The sequence below is a fragment of the Motacilla alba genome, chromosome 5 (genome assembly GCF_015832195.1).
Source record: "Motacilla alba alba isolate MOTALB_02 chromosome 5, Motacilla_alba_V1.0_pri, whole genome shotgun sequence".
Classification (NCBI taxonomy): domain Eukaryota; kingdom Metazoa; phylum Chordata; class Aves; order Passeriformes; family Motacillidae; genus Motacilla; species Motacilla alba.
Window position 1 is genome coordinate 49,593,453 of NC_052020.1, and position 21,712 is coordinate 49,615,164.

The window sequence follows — 21,712 nt, forward strand, 5'->3', positions numbered from 1 at the left end:
TCCAAACCCAAAGCAAACCACTTTCAACAGTAAATTCATTTTATGCCTTCTGTTCATGCAGCAACGTGACCAGACCAGATTTCTAGAGGCTGGGAACTTATTAACCAAGTTTGTGCCCAAGCTCTTTGTTTTTTTCTTACCTTTAAAATGGTCATATGCACCTGTGAGGGCTGATTAGGAGAAACCACAAAGAAGAACTATGCCACACAATCTCAGGCAAGTTGCAGCATTTTTAAGGATTATCGCTCCCCTTCTAAACCACCAAAATTCTATACTTCAGAGAGCAGAGCAATCAAGAAGCAGTATACTTTCTGACCCATACACAACCTAAATCCTTAGAAATCTACATCATGTCATCATGTTGACCACTAAAAGTAACAAAACTGGACACTTTACCCTGGTGCTTTCCAATCAAACCAGATTGCTACACCCCTTTCCAAAAATAATGACTAATGAAATGACTAAGAGGGATGGGTAACTGAAAAGAAAAGGCTGCAGGAATGACACAATACTGTGAAGTATTACTTCTGTCAGGGAACCTGGCACTGTTTGAGTGTTTTTTATCCTTTCTCTTTGGGAACACAGTGCTAACCCAGCCTGCTCATTTTATTGCATAGGGGAGGGGAATTCCTCCTTGCAGCAGGAACCTCAGGACCAAAGGAAAAAGTAAAGTAATCCAGTAAAGTAATCCAGGAGAAAAAAAAGTTAAAGCAAGCCTATGAATTAGAACTTAAAGTGGGACTCAGAAAGCTGGCAAATGACAACTGCATCAGAATCTTCTCTTGCTACTTATGGTACAAAAGATGTAAGAGAAGTGAGACAAGAGCATGGCAATTGCAAAAATGAATGGATTGTGCCAGACTTTCTCTTACTCCCTTGCCAAAATGCCTGTTGTCTCCTTAAATACAACTTAACAGCAGTCAGGGAGCAAGCAACCTGACCTAATGCTTACTGAATCAATAGCAACTGATTCTCTGGGTAACTTCCATGGACTTCATCTATGTCCTGCCCTGAAAGAGTTCATTTATTCCCTCACTATTTGATCATATTTCTTCTTAGAGTGGATCTCTATGGGTTCAATTTCTCTGAACATACAAGTCTATTCACAATAATCCTGTTTAGGTTCTTGAACTGCTTGCTTTATACACAAAATTGTTTGCCTGAGATTAAACCTCACACATCCCCACTGCAGCCACAGCACAGAGAGATGGTCTGGTGGGGGCAGCAGCAAGAAAACCATTTCCACTCTCTTTCCAGTTCATCCCTTGAACTACAAAACTACCCCTGCTATAATGACTTGGGTTTCACTGTTTATTGTTTGCTTACTCTTCAAATTAGAAGTGCTCTGGGCTCCTTGGAATAAGAAGTTCCAACAAAGTACTTGTTGTAGTTGTTGTTATCATTAAGATCGTTTACGAATAGAAGTGTCAAGGTAGATTCAGAACAAGTTCTTCTGAGGGCCATATATCTTCCAGGCATCCATCCATGCTGTTATATAGTATTAAGGTGTGAACAGGGAAAACCATGTACCCAGTCAGTGCTGTGTTTAAGTGGCCTGCCAATTCCAGCTAATCACCAAGTTATTTACTTCCAGTTTATTAGGCCGAAACTGCCACTAGCTGTTGGCAGCCTCTAATATACACATCTCACTTTCCTGGGGTCTCTTCAAGCACTGCAGTAATAAAAAAGCCATTTCTTCCAGTTTCAGATGCAAGAATTAACACACAGAGCACCTCACAAGGCCAAGGCAAATTCTGATCTCAGTTACAAATGTGCAACCCCATTGATTTCCAGTGGCTTAATTTGCAATGGTCTTGAGCTGCTGTACCTGAGAGCACAATTTCATTCACTGTTTTCACAGAGAGGAGTAACAGCAGTACCTCTTATGTATTTGTGAGTATTTTAAACACAGTAACAGTTGAATAAACATCAATCACTATCAATGGCCCTCAGAGTCATTTACATCACATCCAATAAAATCTTGGACAAGCAATTCATCAAAAATTAGTCTAAATTATTTGCATTCATTTTATATACTTCAGTAGCTTTTTATTATTTCAGTATTTAAGCACCTCAGAAACTTCCACATCTTTATCCTCATAATATTCCCATCCAAGAGTGAAGAGTTGGAATTCCTTACTGAAATGGGAGGCTTCCCATGGAGAAATTAAAGAACTTTCCAAGATCACAGGGAAAATTCAGCAAAGGCTTGGATTTAGATTTCCCCAGCCATAAGGAATAGGCCAGGAAATGCAAGAATCTTCTTCTCTCATCAGTGCTTTTCACTGGATAACAATAAAAGCATACAGTAAATTCTCAAATTCTCTCACAATATTTTTCAACTTGCATTTTCCTATTTTAACCAGATACAGGATCCTTACATTGGGATCACTGGGGACCCCTAGACAAAAATGTTTTATTTTGTCCCACCCGTACAGAGAGCCTGCTGTTGGTCTCCTAGAGCTGTTTTTTCCAAGGAACACTCCCTGTGCGGTGTTTTCCTTTGATTTTAGATGCATGATTAAACCTTACAGCCATGCCTGCAGTTGTGTAAGGCCAACAGAGTATTTGTCCATGCAGAGCAAACAAGAGATTCCTGATGCTAAGCCTGAGGTGTGCACTGAGCTATGAGCACCACGTGAAGTTCCCAATCCTATTACACCTTCCCACTGCCAACATGAGGGAGTTCCACAATTTGCCCAGGGCCAGGCACACCTTCATTCAGAGGAAAACCTGCTATGAAGCAGCCAGAGAAAACCAATACTTACTCATAGCACATGTGTACTTGCTCAAGTGACCACTTCCAGGAGCAATAAAATACTGCAGACAAGCCCTGTCCTGCAAAAATTACACACTCACAGCTCTTTCTGCAGGCTGAGTTCATTGCAATGAGGAAAGCCACCATGTTATAAAAGATATCTTTTAAGAAAAGATATCTCCCTTTTCTTAAAGGTATTTTCTCGTACTCCACATAAAGATGTAGGAGCAACCGGACAGGAGACCCGATACAAAGAAATTGCCACATATATTGCTGACTGCATGGTCAGCTGTGCTCCATCTCTTAACTTCAGTCCTGACTCTTCTCCAAAGAAATGAAGTTTGCCATGCACTCCTCAGTGACCAATAATGATATCAGCTACATGAGCAACTAACCAGCTTAATTTAGGATAGTCATATTTGCACCAAATCCATTTCCTGCCTATAAGAAAATAAAAGCTAAGAAGAGTGTGCAGAAAGTAAGAGAAGTAAAGATAAAAATCAAATTTTGTTTTTTAGTAACCTGAAATTATGTCCTAATAGGGAGAGAGTTGCCATTTACTTTATTTTGGTCCACTTTCTGATTTCCAGTCATTTTGTGAGCTATATCAGCTAGGAATTGTTAACATCGTAGCACAGTCAGGTAGATATAGGTCAGGGAAAATCATCAAGAACAATCTGAATGCCCAGGTTTTTTACCAGTAAAGTATAGTTACTTTAACTGAAAAAGTCTCACTGCTCAGATCAGTGCTGTCTTTAAAAAAAAAAACACAACAACAACAGAAATAGTTATATTTGGAATTATTGTTTTTATAGTTACATCCCAAATGAAAAAAAAAACAGCTTGAAAAAATAGTCTCTTCTCTGTTCTCACCTGGCTGCTGTGTGTAGAGCCCCACTGAGGTTCCAGGGGAACAGGAGGTGAAACTGGAAGTACTCTTCTTTGCTGTAATTTTGACATGACTACAGTACAAAAGCTGACATAGACAGAGTTCTGGGATGCCAGTACCTTCTCCATGACTCCTAATCCTTTCTCTGTGTCTTTTATCTTCCATCTCCCCTCCTCTCTCTCTTTCCCTCTCCTGCCGTACACACATCCCAGGTCAGCCTGATTTATTGACATACAGGAAGAGTTATGTTGGTCTTTACATCTTTGTCTGTCCATCTGTGAAATAATTTTCTTGTCACAGACATTACCTGAATAGCAATTTAACAAACAGTAAAAATGCAAAAGCTATTTCACACACACACACACACACACACACACACACACACGAAAATCAGTGTGACTAAATCTGTTATGTTTTCTCTCTAGCTCACAGTAGTACTGGTGAGCATTTTAAAACTACTGGAAATATTTTTAAAAGAGGCTTTACAAAGAAAGTGCTCTCTGTTTTTTGGAAACACTGATAATCCTACTGCCATTATCAGAATTTTCTGCCCCTGGGCAAAATGTCTCCTCCTCTGTGCACTGGCCACTAACCTGCTGTTACGCAGTGGCTGAGAAGGGGAACTCCAGCAGCCCAGAGAGCACAAGAAAGCACCACTTGTGAAAGGGCTCTGAAGCATCTTTGCTAAACTGAAGGGCCCATGCAAAAGGTCCTGTCTGTACCTGCTTTTATCTAAAAAGCTGTTGCACTTACTGTGTGCAGTGCATGTCAGAGTTGCCTGGACGATACAAAAAACTGATCTTGTGCCCAGGTGATTTAGTGTTTTGCTCCTTTTACTCTCTGCTCTCCACAGATCTGCATGAACTCAAGCTAGCAAACTCTGAAAAGCATTTGGCCTGGCTTGCCAGAAATGCCTGAGCACCTAGCCAGACCACCAATTGCAAAGACACCAATATCAGATTTGGTTTGGTTTTGTCAGGTGGTTTTTCAGGGATTGGGTCAACTTCAGAATCAGCACGGTGCACACAGTGCACTAGAAACTGAACTTACCAGCCATTGGACAATATACCAACACTACTTCCTGAGTGAAAACTCACAGAGTCCTTCCTGTCATCAATTCACAGTGCCTTCCTGTCATCAATTCACAGTGCCTTCCCCCAAACCAGAGTTTGTCAAGTACTTCTGACAATTTGCGGATAACACTGTCTTGTGTATAGATATTTCACAAGCAGAGAAAAACTTACCTGGGGTATTTAATTGCTAACTGTTCGCTCTGCTCGTGATAGGTGTGTGACTCTGAACTCTCTTTGGCATCTAACATCTCTCTTCTGATAGATAGCAGTCTCTCAGCAGCTTGCTCTCTGAGCCAGCGCAGGCAAGGAATGGGCAGCACACGTTCATCAAACTAACATCTGCTTTCAGTTCTCATTTATAGATATGGAATCCTTTCAACTGGACATTAATCTTTCTCTACAGCATCATTAGATACTTGAGACAGATCAGAACAAATCAAATTAGCCTTATTTATTAAACAAAAAAATCCTAAGGAGTAAATAAAAAGGATGGCAGACCATCCTGTGTGCATCAACATAAAAAGAAAATTAAGATACTGACACACAGGAGTCTAAAAGCTTTCAGGTGCTATTTTCAAAGCCTCAACTGTAACCAAATAGCAAAAGGCTCTACTGCAGAATGCCTCATGGATTATTTTAGCAATAAGGTATAATTGAAAGGATTATCATGAATGTAATGTTTCCCTTCCAAAAATTCCAGGAATGCAAAAATTAGTCTCATGTGCAGTGCATGACTCATGTTTTTAATGCTGGAGCTTCATTTTCACTCATGAGGAATTCAAGCTCAGGGAAACGTTACCACAGAAATTCTCACTCGATTGACAAAGGAAAATCTTTCTTTTGCTACAGTTAAACAAAGCCTAAGAATTGTATCTTTAGAGAGACTGGTTTGGTTCAGTTTCAGGCAATGGACATCCTGCACATCAAGAAGAGACACTGCCATCCCTGAGGGACCAAATGGATTGCCCTGAAGAGCTCAAATTCTGCAGATTTGTCTCAAACCAAGCAGCTTCCTCTTGCTCGATTTCCCTAGCTTCACATGGCAGATCATTTTAAGAGAGCAAGGTGGGGGACCCTGCCACATTTGCATGGAAATCAGAAGCAAAACATTTGTAAGTCACAGGATGAATGGACTGATCGTGGGGAAGGTGCACAGCTATCCACCAAGCACCTGATACTCTCTCCCTCTTTCCTTAATCTACTTTCTTCTTAAGTCAATTTTATATTTTAGTAAGGAAACATTTCAACATATTCGTTAGAGAATACTAGCACTGCCTAAGTGAAGCAGAGTTCCCACCATCTAGATTACATGTATCAGCAGCATTCCAGGGTTGTCTTTTACAATGGGAGCTAAATGTTAAGCAGATGAGAAGTTTCATGAAAGAGCATGTTGGAGAACAGGAAACAGGGTTTTGCCATCCAAAACCAAAATGATCCTCATCTGCTGGTGCCATAGATCATAAAGCTGATCATCTGCTCTCATCCAGAAAGCCCCATCCCACGCTGGGCTGCCTTTGCTGCTGCAGAGCACAAGGGTGGGACAAGCAGGTCTGGAGGAAATGTGATTCTGCTGCACGCCTTAAAAAGCTGTGCAGCTTTATCGCCTTTGTTCTCAGCATCTGTTCAGGGTGTCCATGGGTGGGATGCATGGGAAGGAGGAAGACACTTTTTCCAGTGAACCCATCCAACCTCTCCGTCAATATCCAGAGCCACTCATGCTGATCTTTCAATCTCCCTTCCTCAACTCTACATACACCTGACTAATAACAGCAGAGATACCATCTGGGGTTAGCTCATTACATGTTTATTACTCCTTTGTTTATTTCTTCATAAATATAAACTGTTGCTACCTGTGCAAGCCTGTGCATCTAGCCCAGTTCTGGTGAGCCTTAAAAGCCCCAAATTGAAAATAGCCTAAAGATGTGAGAAATCACAGCCAGCATCACCGCCAGTTAGCCAAGGTATGGAGAGAGAACCATTGCAACATGCAACATGTAGGGTTGGGTTTATATTTGAGATTTCCTGGCTCGAAGGTACCATGTTAGCTGGTTAGATGTGGTTATAAATGGAAGCACCTGCTGCCATTAATCACAATAATTTGGCAATGTGGCTACCAATGCAAAATTATGAAAGAGATAGTCACCTTGAAAACCTAAGTCCAGTTTATCGTTGGCCAGAGCAATTATCAGCCAGAGAAAATAACCTTCCCTCTGTGTTCTGTGATCTCATGCAAATGGAGATCTGAGGAAGAGAGGGAGGAAGGAACCATGCTTTTTTTATTTGATTGGATTTTTCATTTGGTTCAATGTAACTTTAAGAAATATTAATCTGCTCCTTCATTTAATTTCATCTGTACCACTGGCCAAAAGAAATGCACTAATTTATAAGTTGAAGCAAGCCTTGAGATAATGTCACCCACCATTCATCCAAATTTGTCACTAGCATCCCATTAAAGCCATAATTATTTTTTAATTAAAACTAAGGAAGCTGGCATGTGTGTGCCTACTTTATACATCTGTTATGGGTTAAAATAGCTTTTAAAAAATGTTTCTTTAGACCGCAGTCTTTTGTGGCCATGGCCTATGCCAAAGAAAACGCAAACTTGCTTATTTTCTCCATGGGGCGCAACACTGCCTATGTGTGCCTGAACAGATTCGACTGGCCGTGAAAAGAATTCTAAATAAAACACAAACATGGAATTTGGCAACGCCACAGAAGCGAGCTTAAGACTAATTCCAGCATGCGGACGGCTCTCACACAGCAAGTCTGGCTCCACTATAAATGAAACCAGGCTCTGTAAAATCGCCAGTAAAGTTTGAGTTAGGATTTAAAGAGACAGCACTCTTATTCCAAGGTCTAAGGGGGAAAAACACACACGTGCACGCACACACACATACCCCAGCTTATTAAGGAAATTCATGCTGGCTCAGTAAGTCTGTACATTGCAAACTGTGTTTATTTTCAGCAGTCATTTCCATTTTAAAAATGTGAAGTTCAAAAAAAAAACCACTAAAAAGAACAATTTCACTTTGGACCTGTTTTTTAGGAAAAAAACTGCTGTAATTATGACTTTGGGGACTACTGGCAGTGACAGCAACAAATGAAGGACCTACCTGATGGAAAAATCGAAATGTTATATATAAAATAAGAAAGAAATATGAATGTCTAGGGCAGAGCAGGGGAAGGGAAAGGTGCAGATGGGCAGAAGCTCCATGGACAGAGTGGCCTGGGACAGAGCATCCTGTTCCCATCAGAGAGCCAGCAAGCAGGATGGTGACTCACTAAGACTCGCTGGGAGGGAGCTATATGCAATACAGCTCCATGCTGCTGTGTAGATGGAGAAATCTAACCCTGGGGCAATGCAATCCCCTGGGAAATACCTCCCCAGCAGTGCCAGCCATTCCCAGAGAGAGAGCAAAGACATCTGTGAAGAAAGAGTGAGGAGAAAGTGAAAAACAGCTTTCGCTCATCTTTACCTATTAAGGAGAATACAAATTTAAGAAATCTCAGTCTATAATCACAAGACACAGCCTGACAAACTTAGACAGAAAGGGCAAGGAGCAAATAATTTAAGCACTGATGGTACTGTCTCCCACACTCTCTCCCCCTTACAGCTCTGGATGAAACCAGGTCACTGAATTAAAATTATATCTCAAGTGCCCACCTCAAACCCTGACCACTGTGTTTTTTCTCAAAAAGGAAGAGCAGAAGGGGAGATTTGCTGGCTAGAGAGCTCTAAATATGGGAAGAGCTCAGACATTTATGAGTGTGCTCAACTGCACTAATGAATGGTGACAGTGGTGATTGAGGCAGGAGCAGGATGGATGCAGCTTTCACAGCACTCTTCATGGAAAATGGGCAGGAAAAGTGTGAAGGAAATTAGGAAGGAGTTTACAGCAATCTCAGAGGATCATTTTACAACTATTCTATGTATCTATTGATAATGACAGTGAAGTGTTTGGTTTCAAAAGACTGTGGAGCTTTTAAGATTCTACCTCAAATTTACAGTGGAGGAATTAATTCCATTTGAAGGAAAAAAAAAAATAGAGAAAGTTTGATGTTTTTTGAATTAAATTTTACAGGAAGGTAAAGTTACTCACTAGTCTTGTACTCACTGTATGTCAACAATGGTCCTGTTCCCTGTTTAATTGACAGTTCACACATTTTATGAAGAATTTGGATTAATCAATCCCTAAACACTCAGATCCAATTTTTGGACATATTTTACATTATAAGCCTGTCTGTGCCATAATAAGTTAACTTATCCTCTCCCTATTCAACCAGAAGAGAAGAAAAAATAAGCCAAAACTCTGTTAGAAGATGCAAACTGAAAAAAATAATTCCCCTGCAAGCAGAAGGCACTGCTGCTATACTGAGGTCTTAGGAGATTCCATGAATTTTTGGGTTTTACTCTCATCACTATGGACAGTTTTAAATTATATGTATTTCCCAACAACATTCTGACTCTTACTTAAATCTCTGTACATCCTGGAATTCCACAGACCCTGTTCACCACTGGCAGAACAGTATAACAGCACTGAAGTCACAAAACACCTCACAGGAAGATGCTCAGCCAAGCATCCCTAGGCAGCCCCTAACCCATCTCTCTGTGGACTGTTGGCATGGTACAGCACACCCTGAGAGCTCCACATTTGTCACGCAGCCATGGAAGAGATGTAAGGATCAGGTTTAGATCTGTGCCTCACATGAAGTAATCTAGTCAATACAGGACATGTAAGGAGCCAGCCTGACACACAGGAAGAATGGGGTGCTCCTCTCACATTGCCAAGGGGATGTACTGAAAATAATACATTTGCAGTTGGCTTCAAATAGCCAGGTGATGTTTGAACAAGAATTAAAGCTGCAGGTATGTTGGGCAAACCAGCTCTTCTCTAACCAGGGGCCCTTTTTGTTCACAGCAAAGACAGTAATTTAGAAAGCACCATTTCATAGCACAATTCCAGTGACTGTCTCCCCATCTCCTTGCTTAGTGCTTGCATTAACCTCATTCCTGAAGTCCCAGGACCTCTGACTCATACAGCTGAATTCATAAAAAATGCAAGCCTTCACTATGTGAGATTTTTGCCTACTTCCTTCCAAGTGCAATTTTTAGTGTCTCATTGAACCTGGCTTGCCCAGCCTGTGCTATGGCAAGTTACATTAGCTGGAACAAGGGCCCAGAGAAATGGATTGATTAAAGACAAAAACAAGAGGAAAATAAAGATACCAAAGGCATGTACCATACACTAGCCTACCAGATTTCTGTATGTACTGCAAAAATTCTTAGAAAAAGCCTGTCCAAAAGAAGGCAAACAGCATAAAAAGATATGTTGCTAACAGTTGCTCAGCTGTTTACTGCTCAGCGGAAAGAAGGACCAACATGCAGAACACAGGAACACAGTGGGGCACACAAGAGATGCATCAGCATGGCTTCTTTGACTCAAATCCCATTCTGAACATAAAGCATTCCATCTGAGCATAGAACCCTTCCTTTAATCTATTTTTATGAAGCACTCAGAAAACGGAAAAGCACAAGTCCTCTGAATTGGCTCTGGAGGGACACGTGCTAATTTTCTTGCAGTTCTCTGGCCTAAACCTGAGCCACCCCAGGAATAAATGATCCAATTCCTCTAAAATAAATAAATTAAAATTAAGTGATTTCACTATGAAATGTACAACACCTCATTGTTCCCTCCACCTTTCCCACTCTGGCTTGTGAACTAAAAAGCAGTTCTCATCACAACTACCTACACCGTACACCATAGTTTGCCCTACTTCCTTTGACACTGAGCATTATATTTGTGCATGAGAGGTTTATCTCTGTTCTCACAAACTGAACAGGCCAATTCACTTCCTGGCTCAGGCATACAAACACATCCGCACAAATCTGACAGAAAGCGAGAAGAAAAGTGATGACAAAAAGCTACTGCTGAAGGGGCAGGAGGAAACTCCATCCTGAATATGCCAGGTGAGGCTGTACAAGTGAACTGTTTAGCATATGTTATGTACAAATGAATGGAAATTTGCTGAGAGAAAGAAAGAATAATTGCAAACATTTATGCCTTGTGCACGTGTATTAAAAAAAAAACAAACATCAGCTTTAGGAAGCTGGTGCATTGCCCAACCAAAAGGCAAGGCACCTGACAAGTACTACCCCTAATTTTGTTGCTTTTTAGGTGATTGCTTCCTTCCTTCTCTTCCTGAAGTTGATTTCTTCTCTTTTTAGGAAGTGTTCACCAAGAGGCATTTAACTCTCTGAAAATGGGTGCGAAAACAGCAGCAGCAGGGAGGGGGCTGGTCCCATCCTGCAAACCATCCCCGGCAGTTATTCTGCTGCAGAAACATGAAAGCCATTCCCAACCCTTTGCTGAGCACGGACACACACCATGCTACAACTTCAAAAAAGAGGTCTGCTCCTCCTTCAGTCAACCAAGATGTTTCTGGACATAATGGCTGCTGAGAGTCATGATGGTGCCCAAACCTTTCCTACTGTGCCTAATGAAAGCAGTCTTCACTTATGCTGGTGTCCTGTGGAAAGTACTGCCATGCAAAAAGAAGACCCTAATTTGTTTGGGTCTTCTGTCAGAGCAGCATAAACCATGTCATCAGCGGTGCTTCTTTGTAACCAAGCTACTCTCTCCCTTCCAAACTACCAGTACTCCCAAATGTTTAATGAATCAAGGGGGAAAAAAACAGGGTTATTACTAATGGGAACAACAAGACACAACAAAGCATGAGAAAGAAACCCTACAATGAGAAGAAAAAAACCAAAAACTGTTCAATGAGATAGAATAGAAATGTCCTTCCCTTGTTTTTCCATACGCTCCCTTTTTACCTCATCTCCTACCTGATACCACCAAAGCCTGTTTGTGCTTTGACAAATATAGATCTGTTGCTATGTGCTCCCTTGGTCCTTACCTATATTCTGAAGTCATCTCTCCTAATTCAGCTATCACTCAGCAAACTCCAAAAGGACAAAAATTCATTCATTCCAATAAACAAATTATAAAATCTCCTTCATCCATCTTGTTCCTATATTTTTAAATTTGATTGTGACCAGAGAATTGCTGGCTACCCTTCCCCCACTCTCACATACACCCTTTAAAAATGCAAAATCTAGCCCTCTATTTCAATATTTCTGATGTCAGTGACCGGTGTCGGCTCTCCCCATACAGTAACTGCTTTAAAGCGCTGCATACAGCACTGCATTAAAAATTAATTACACATGCTATTTTATTGATAGTGCATAATGTAATGAGCACCAGCTGTGCTAAACATCCAAACTCCTTTTTAAGACAGCTATAAAAAAAGAAAGAAACTGCACTTCCAAATGCTTCTCCTGTCAGAGGAGAAAAACAGCAACATCTTGGATGGATTTGAAACAAGATTCTTTGATTTAGCTCTCCATTTGGAGCGTTTGAAGAGTTCAGACTCTCGGGCTCAGTGTAGTGGTATGCGATCGAGTTAACTCTCTCAATGTTGGAACCATTGTCCTTACTGCAGGCAACGTTGCCTTGAACCTTTTCCTACCAAGACTACCAGATTCCACCCATTAATATTGCAATTAAGGGATTTTCTTTTTTGCTGGGATGTCTGAAAATGGCAAGCATCCATTTTAAAGAACCTTTAAATATCACTATTGCTCCTGCTGATTCTTAACTTGACATAATTAGGACTTACAAAGTTATAGTGATCAGCCATCTGTCTAGAACAAAGCCACAGCCATGCTCACAGTGCCAGCGACCCTGCCCCATGCAGCACCCTCGTTTCAGTCACTTCTTTGCAATTTTAAGGTCTCTTCGCTGCCTCTTGGCAAACACACTATTCAGGCAAAAAAACGGTCTGTGTGAAATCCACTTATTTTGAGTTTGGATCTGATTTTAATTCTAGTGAGACAGGGAGCTGCCTAGACAGCGGGTCACATATGATTTTAATACTTGGATAGGTGAATGAACATAGAGATTGATAGATAGGTGTAAAGATGGATGCGTGCACTCAGACTGATGCATTACTCTTTTTAGTGTATACATCTCTCACACATCCCTGCACTCTGTAAGTACTGTCCACAAAGTCAATTCTACTATAGCATGCATTAAATATTTCACTAAAATAAATAAATACACATGACTCATAGGGACATCTTTCCTGAATGTTAGCCAGTATTTTTTGCAAACCTCTTATTTATACAGCAAAAGGAAAAGATACATTTACAAAGGCTCTTAGGGAAACTATAGACCTTTGTCTGTCCTCTGACACTTATATCAAGTTCCTCTTTCTCTCTTTCTCCTCTCAAAAAAAGCACCAGTGCTGGAGAGAAATCACTTTTTTTACACCATTTTATTTTCTTTTCTTTTTTTTTTTTTTGAAACTCCCCTCAGGAAAAAAATGGAGAGTAGAGTACCAGCCATAGTCCTGGGACATGATGAGTTAGAAGGTTTTTGCTGGATGAGTTTGTATTCTCTGCTCTCATTACTATTTTGTTTTCCATTGATCCTCCTGTGTTAATAAAACCCAGGCTGCAGTGAACAAAAGCTTGCTTCTTGTTCAAGTAAGAAACGTGCCGAGTGCATACCATATCATTAACATAAAAGTTTTTGAAATAATACTTCTTTCTAGACAGACTGTATTAATTGCATGAAGCTTTTTACAGCAGGGTGGTCTAATCTAGCTCTTCTCATTGGCTGACTCCAGTTATAAAACCAACATAAAATGAACACGGTGATATAATAGATGGAGGAAAAAGTATTCTTTTAAAACCTATGATTTAGTTACAGTGCCTGCTTTTATCTTTACTGTCACCTTAACCTCTGCCAAGAACACACCAGACTAGTTAAATGAAGCAGTAAGTAGAATTTCAGTAGCCAAGTAAATTGATATTAACTTTACAAGATGACTGTGATTTTCAGAATGTCCTAATGACTAACACAGCTGATTCCTTGAATTAGCAGGAGCTTTTTCCTCTCTTCCAAGATATGGCCCCATGCCTTCCTCTATTTTAGACCTTAAATTTCACAGCCCTGTCCATTAATCACTGCTGTCCATGCCCACTTGCTGTTTTTATACATGCAACTAAGTATCATAATTGCTTTCCACCTCCTTCCATCAGCCTACATGTGGGAAGGAAGCAGTTTCACTGGTTAGATGAATATATGTGTATTGGACAGATTTAATTATCTTTACTGGGGTATATAAAACTCTCATTCATAGGCCCAGGTCCAAAGAATTTGGACCAGGTATATATCTGAATGCAGGCACAGGAGATTAATTATTCTCTGTGCCATTACAATCCCCTTTGTCTCATGCTGATTACAATCCTCTTCCTGGGGCTTCTGCACCACAGTATCTTCATGGCAGGGACTTTTTTCTTTGGAGAACACACTGTAAAGTGCCATGCACTTCTGTGCTGAGATTTTCAATGCTCATTTCTCGTTAACTTTAATGGGAAATGGGCATCCAAATCTCTTAGGCAGCTTTGACAATTTAAGCCTTAATGTACAATATTAATAAATCAGCATCATAAAAAGAGCCTTATGAAGATGTATTGTGAAAAATAGCCCCACAAAAAACACTGCAGTGTATGTGTGCATGCACACAGACATACACTTTTCTTTACATAATTATGTCTCTCAACAATCATTTGCATGTCTCTGTTATGCAAAAAAAAAAAAACTGTGTGTGTTTTACAGTTACTCTGAGCAGTTGCAATTCATTGAAATGAAATAAAAAGCAGGCTCAAAAAAAGCACCCTAATCTGGCAAGGGTTAAAGCAAAATGAATGCTTTGCCCATCTATATTTTAGATCCAAGCTACATAACCCTGTAAATTTCATTACTCTATTCCAACTTCTAATTAAATAGGCACTAAAAATATTTGAACGGGAGAACCCAATTCAACTGACAAAAGCTTCTGGGGCAAAATATATAAATACATAAATAGACTGAGAGAGATTGAACCAATGGTAGAGGTTTTTTTTTAAATCACATGAAAAAACATGGACGTTTACTTGCAGATTCCTCGTCCTGGGGTGCCTTGAACACAAAGAATTGAACAAAGACAGAGAGGACCATGATCAACACTGGCTGAGCAGCACAGTGGACATCCAAGCAGACCTCCCAGCACCATTTGCTGTGATTGAAACTATCAGCAGCACATTTTCTAAAGATCACTAACAACTCTGGATGAGGCAGCACGACTTCCTCTGTGCATGACTGAACACTACTCAGCATCCCAGACAATCACTCTTATCTAGGTCGGAGATTTCCAAATGCAGTTTTCACACATGTGTACCCCAAATCCCACCAGCAGCCAGACATTTGGATTCTCCAGCACAAACTGCTGCGAGGGACTCTTGAGGGCCCAGTGTGTGAGTGCCCAGCAAAGATTTTGGAGTACCTGCAACTTCAAGCCATCAGAGTCACAGTCTGCTTGAGAACTGCATGGAAAATCTCCAGATCCTGAATTAAATAAATGCTGAAAAACAGGAAAGGTAAGAAATGATGAAGGATTAGGGGAGGCGGGAACTGCTGATGGCTTTTGTTCAAAGGAGTAACCAATTCCTCAGAAGCAAGAACAGGGCTGACAGAATAAAAGGCTAATCAAGTCAGAGAGACAAGCTGATCTCTAAAGCTGGAGCAAGTGACTGTTGTAAATGTCTATATTTAAAAAAAAAGGCACAATGCAGGGATTGTCACTAGATTATTAATCAACACAAAGAACTCACTTTTCTGTCATTTCCACAAAACATTTTGGGCCACAGAAAGAACCCACAGCCCTTGCCTAGGCTCACATACAGTGAATACTACGGGAGCTAAGAAAGGGTTAAGTAGACATAATCTCCTTTTTCAAGGGAAGAAAATGTTTCTTTCAAGCAGACCTTGACCAACTACTGTCATAAACATGTAGCATGCACTTTGATAAAACCTATTCTCTAAGTGTCGCAGACTGCAGCAGTAATTACAGGAAGCCATGATAACAGGTCTCCCTCTCCACCGAGCTGGCATTGCTCTCCCAGCAAACGGGCAATTCCAAAGACTCACAGCACACAACTCCAAACTGAGAACTCCAAGTACACAAAGTACAAAAGCCTCACCTTCCCCACATTCTTTAATAAGTTATTCCTTCCTTCCTTTTCTATTTTTAGGTGTACTTGTTTCCATTCCCACTAGCTGCTGGAATCACAAGGAAGAGGGAACTGGGGTATCCAATTCAGTGTTACAACTACGTGCCTCCCGAAGCCATGCAGATGCATACTACACCAGTGAAGATATAGAAGACAGCAAAACATGAGACCAATTCCAGTTTGGTTTACTGGTTCCTGGGAGGAGAGAAGGCAGGCATCTGACTTTCTGATCCAACGCTCACCATTTGCAAGAGCCTGTCTCGACACCCATCTCAGGCCAGTTGGTCAGTCTGCCGAGGCTGATGAAGCAGAATTTCATTGAAACAGCATCCTCTGCCATACTTCATGCAGCAGCTTGGATAGAAAATGTAACCAGACCCTGGATTTACTGATGGCACCTCACCACACAGCACATTACTACAAACCCAGAACCTGTGCACCAGTGCAAGCAGATGGGTGCAGGCTGAGCATCTTCCAGGCAGCAAGGGAGCCTTTTCTGTGTGCCCTGAGCTTCACCCAGGACCTACACAGCGCCCTGCAGAGTGCTCTTAGCCTCCTCCTGAGAACATTTTATCTTTCAAGACCCAGGGTTTCCAAGATACAAGTTTAAATTTCTTGCAAAACTTTATATCTCACGTTATTACATCGATGAGAGATGTACAGCAACATTCTCATGAGATACAGCACACTGAAGCCAAGTGGTACCAGCGCTTGTGGAAGGAAAAAGCTAGCACAACAAAGTTCTGCCAGCTTCAGGGGAGAAATGAGGAGCCATTTCCCAAAGGCTTTACTCCTAGCAGTCATTGCTAGTCTCTCTGAATCCTTTGGTCCTCACGCTTTACTTATCCAGCATCATTTAGGGAACGCCTTATTAAAACTACATGCATATTATCATGAATGAGGGCTGTGGGATTTGGCCCACCACAGTGAGAGTCCATAAACATTTGTGGATTTTGCCACATCTGTATTTTCTTTTAAACCCTCCCCATTTTCACCTCACCAGCCCAGAGTTCATCATAGACCGAGTCTTGCAACTGATCCATGCTCAGAAACACCCACTGATTTCAAAGAGATCACTGGGTATGAAATGATGGGGTCTGGTGACAATATGTCCGTGTTCTCTTTGGCTAGCTTGGTGTGCCTTCATTTTCACTTTCCCCTCCTGGTGGTGATAAAAGTCAGGCATCCAAAAGGAATAAAGGAAAACTGATGGGGTAAGAGGCCGGGGATGCATGGTGAGTTACCAAGGAGCATTTTCTCAAAGCAAGGGAGAAACAGCATGGAGCACATACATCCTGCGTGCACATGGATGCGGAGGAGAGCCTTTAATATGAATGATTGAGGAGGAAGGGCAAAAAAGAAGGAAATAAAAATACCTCAGATGTTAAATGCTATCCAATTAAGCTTAAAATAAACAGCCTAGAGAGATGAAATCTTGATACTGGGGTATCACATTCTGCAAGGAGTCTCAGACATTTGTTCACAACATGGCACAAACGGCCCCGCAGTGGCCGCAGGTGACAACTGAGGGTGGGCAGGCAGGAGGGGAGGCATGAGGAAATGGAGGGAGTCTCATGCCCTTTCCCACTCCCCATCCTCTTCCAGGGTGGAGAGCGAAGGAGGAAGGGAAGTGGGAGGGAGGGCAGGTTAGGGCATTTTCTCTGCCTTCCCCATGTGACCAAGCAAAGGCAGCTCTCCCACACCAAAGACGACATCACTTGGCAGCACTACTGACCTTCAGATAGCAACAAAAAAAAAAGTATTTCTATTACCTGACAACTGACAATGACATCCAAATGTGCCTGACGTCTCAGTCTGAATCTCAGTCTGAGTCCCGCCAACTGAGACTGCACGTGCACCACAGCAGGGCAGGCTAAGGCAGGGCGGGAGGGAGGCCAGTGCGCGGAGAGGTGACGTGATCACGGATGTGTGAGGGTGGGAGGAGGCAGCTATGGGAGCCCCCGGCAGGTTTGCAGGCCTGGACGGCCCTGGAGAAAAAACAATAGAAAAAACTGTCAGTCGGATCTAAGTTTGAAGGGACAGAGGAGGCATCAAACAAGCGAAGTGGGGGCTGGCTGCCTAACGCTCAACACGCTTGGTCTGAACCCCTCTCTGGGTCCGGCTGAGGCCGGCGGGCTCATGCTGGGTGGGGGAAGAATAAGAAGAGACCTGGAGGACCTGCGAAGCCAGGCTGAGGGCCTGTGCGGGCATGGAGCGGGGGGAAGGTGGGGGATGGCCAGTCCTGGCACAGAGCAGAGCCAGAGGCGGCGGATGTCGCCACCAGCGCTTGCTCAGGGACCAAATCAAAAGGGGGATAATTGTTTTATGGCTGTGTTAATGCACTGAGCCGACACAAAACTGGGCCGGCTTTCTGCCGAGCCACTGCTGAAGCGGGCTCCACACACCAGCCCGGACAAAGTGCAGTGACTTAGAGCTCAAATGGCCTCAGTGAGGTGCCAGGAGCTGAGCTCCCAGAAGGAAGCCTTGGCGGCCATGTGCTGCCTTCCCGCTTGAGCTGCGGCCAGTTGTGCATTTTGCATGCCCCGATTATGCAGGCTGATTCCCTACTGAGCCTGCGAGGAAAGGAACAACCTTTTTTCTGGTAGCTAAAAGATGATATTGTAACCTACAACCTTATTATTTATTTTTAACCCCTCTAGGAATCACCCGCCATTTAAAAGCTGTATTTAAGCATTTTCTCCTGCTCCACTGGAAATGCTTGCTCCTCCTGGCACTAGTCCAAACTGAGCTCTGTGGCTTTGAAAAACTAAGATACAAGTCTTAAATATCGACATACACCTGCACAAATACAGACATACACACACACAGAATCGTGTAGGAATCACGTTTTTGGCTGGCACAAATTAGCAGACTTTAAAGGGAAGCTGAGTGAACGGCACCACTTTCCATCCATTGGGAATCCCAACCCCTCCATTTCAAACTATTCCTGCCACTTAGCTATTAACTAAAGGGCAGCTACTAATCAAGGCCAGTTTCTACATGAAGAAATGTGGTGGAGTAGTCGCCATTAAAAAGTTGGCATTTGCCAACAGTTACTGCACAGTGGTAGATCAGAAACCACAGTTTCCCCCTGTATTTAGATCAGGAAATATGTGTGCTAATTGTGGGGTACCTTCTGGCAAATGCTTTCTTTCTAAATGGTGGCATCTCTGGCTGTGCATGAGTGTGCACCTTGCAGATAGATGAAAACACCATAGCAGCAAGCAGAAATATTTATCTGTGCTCCCTCCAGCCCTAGGAAAAAACATTTCCTAAAGGAACCTACACTGTGGCAGCAAGGAATATCATTTATCCATGCTCCTTCTGACTCTAAACATGCAACATTTTCCAAGGGAGTCTCTCCACCTTGAGAGTCCCTATTCAGAAACCAGGCCTGCATGTTGATCTGACATCTACACATGTGAGGCAAATGGGGATATTTCGTCCTTGGCACAGCATGCAGCGCTCCAGTCTGCAAGGACTGCATTTGATTTTGGCGTTTATCTTAAATGGCTAAGAGACCACCAGTGCAAAACATTTGTGTGAAGCTTTTGCCAAAACCACAAGTGAAGAGTCTAAATTCCCTGTGTAAATACTTGAGCTTCAAGCATCGAGGATAAAATTTGTGCTGTTTTGCGAGGACTGGTTTTAAATAGAAGTCATCTCTTGTGGGACAAGGAAGAACTTTTTTTTTTTATTTATTTGGGAGCTCAGTTTGACTTTTGTAACTCTTTGATCTCTCTGGAAGTACTATACAAGCAGGTATGATAACTGCTATCCAGATCCTACCTATGTTGCATTTCTGGCAGGACGTGTGCTGTGCATGTGGAAACTGATGTTGGACATAGATTCTATGTGTGTAGGCCATTCTACTGCCACTGTAACAGATATGAAAAATGTTTGCTTTTTTCATGGAATAAGGAAAGAATAGTACAGATTCTCTCCAATGACTTAACAATTGTATCCTTTATTCTTAATATAATAAAAATAGCTAGGCTGTGTTGAGCTGCCTGGGCACTTGTCCTTTGATTAGAAATTCATCAGCTTGAAATGAGGATTTAGAGTAGAACCACAGGGCAGCTACATCTCAAGTTACACTGAGATGTGTCTGTGTTTTCCCCATGACTAAGGGTACAGGTCTTGCAGTCACTTGGTCCTCTATATACCATGATGCCTTACTGTGGGATTTGAAGGAGATAATCACACAGAGAAACTATATGAAGTCCAGCAAATGCATCATCTGACTCTACTGCAAGGGGCTTTAATGTGGAGGTCCATGGGCCCTGGCACACAACACTACCCTGAGAGCAACAGCCTCCTCTCTAGCCCTGGTGTATCTCATACATGCATTGGCAATGAATTTAATGCATTTTGCACAGCCCTGAGGTGAGCAAGAAGATGCAAAAAACTGTCATCAAGGGAGGCCCTCCCAGATCTTACTCAGCACATCTCTAGTATGGAAAGGAAATAAAGGTCTCAAATAGGAGATTTCTCACCATCTGGTCAAAGGGATCCAGTAGGAGTCTCCCAACAGTGCTACTGGGGGCAAAACAGCAATCTGTTTTAACAAGCTACCTAAAAATTTTACCAGAAGAACTGTATGAACCAGATGCCAGTGAATGGATGGAACTGAAACTGTCACTCAGAAGTTCTTTCTTTTGTCCCCACCCTGAAGAAGAGATGATCTGGGGAAACCTTATAGCAGCCTTCCAGTACCTGAAGGAGGCTGACAAGGGAGCTGGTAAGGGTCTTTTTTACAGGATATGTGATGATAGGACAAGGGACAATGGAATTAAACTGACAGAGATAGGTATAGATTGGGTTTTGAAAAGAAATTCTTCGCTGTGAGGGTGGTGAGAGACTAGAACAGGTTTCCCAGAGAGCTGTGCTCAAGACCAGGTTGGATGGGTCTTTGAGGTGTACCCGACCATGGCAGGGCATCTGTTCCAACCCAGACCACTCTATGATTCTATGATTTGATGTTGTCCAGGACAGATGTAAATTTAAGGAAATCTAAAAATTGCTAACCAGGTAGCACAAAATAACAGATTGGTAAGGGAGAAGAAGAGTGGACCAAGAAAGCCTCTGATGGATGATCAGGAATTACCACCAGCACTCCCAAGTCCAACATTAAGAGACAAATATCGTGTAGTTGCCAGACCAGGAGACTTAAGTCTATCCCTACAAGCAAAGTCAAATCAGGTGATTTCTCCTCCCCTTTACTACCACTTCAAGGTTTACTTCTTTGTTACTAATCAGGACAGTCCTACAGAATCAGATCAAGTGGAAAATCATGAAGATGGAAATCATATCCAGTGGCCTCAAGAAAAGGCAGGGTCCACCATTAGGTACAGGATACTTCTTCATAGTTATAGAAAAAATAACACTTGTGTTAAAAAATACTCAGCTTGTATTTGCTAGGAACATGTTCCCATTTCATCTCTTCAGCTCCTCTCTGTGGGATCCTAGGTGTATTTTTTATTCCACAAAGGGTCTATTTAAAGCTGAAAATGAGGATGGAGGCTCTTCAACTTAACTGTTACAGGTGGCAGACAAACACAAAATGAACAAAGATAAAAAGAGAGGTAGACAGCTTAGGTAGATAGATAGATAGATAGATAGATAGATAGATAGATAGATAGATAGATAGATAGATAGAGAGATAGAATCTTAAGGTGGTGCAGAGAGTTTTTTGCTCAGCCCACACAAGTGGCAAGGGAGCAGAGCTGATTTCTGGAATTCTACATCCAATTGACCACATCACATTTTCAAAGCAAAAACACACCTGCGAGCCCCCGACTGCCACAAAGGGCATAGCCACAATCAGCAGGAAAGGGAAAGCAAACCACAAGAACTGCAGTGCAATCTTAGTG

At 42.0% G+C, this 21,712-nt stretch overlaps 1 protein-coding gene across 7 annotated transcripts in view; it reads right to left on the minus strand.

The window, feature by feature from the left end:
- The window catches only part of BCL11B (BAF chromatin remodeling complex subunit BCL11B), a 97,900-nt gene that overhangs the window by 36,523 nt on the left and 39,665 nt on the right, over window positions 1-21,712 (minus strand). For 5 of the 7 annotated variants that reach the window (XM_038137357.1, XM_038137351.1, XM_038137352.1 and 2 more), the window contains exon 3: window positions 17,612-17,827. The exons of the other annotated variants lie outside the window; for them this stretch is intronic. In XM_038137357.1, the coding sequence (XP_037993285.1) occupies window positions 17,612-17,827 (216 nt within the window). The remainder of the gene's footprint in view (window positions 1-17,611; window positions 17,828-21,712) is intronic. 7 annotated transcript variants of the gene reach the window in all.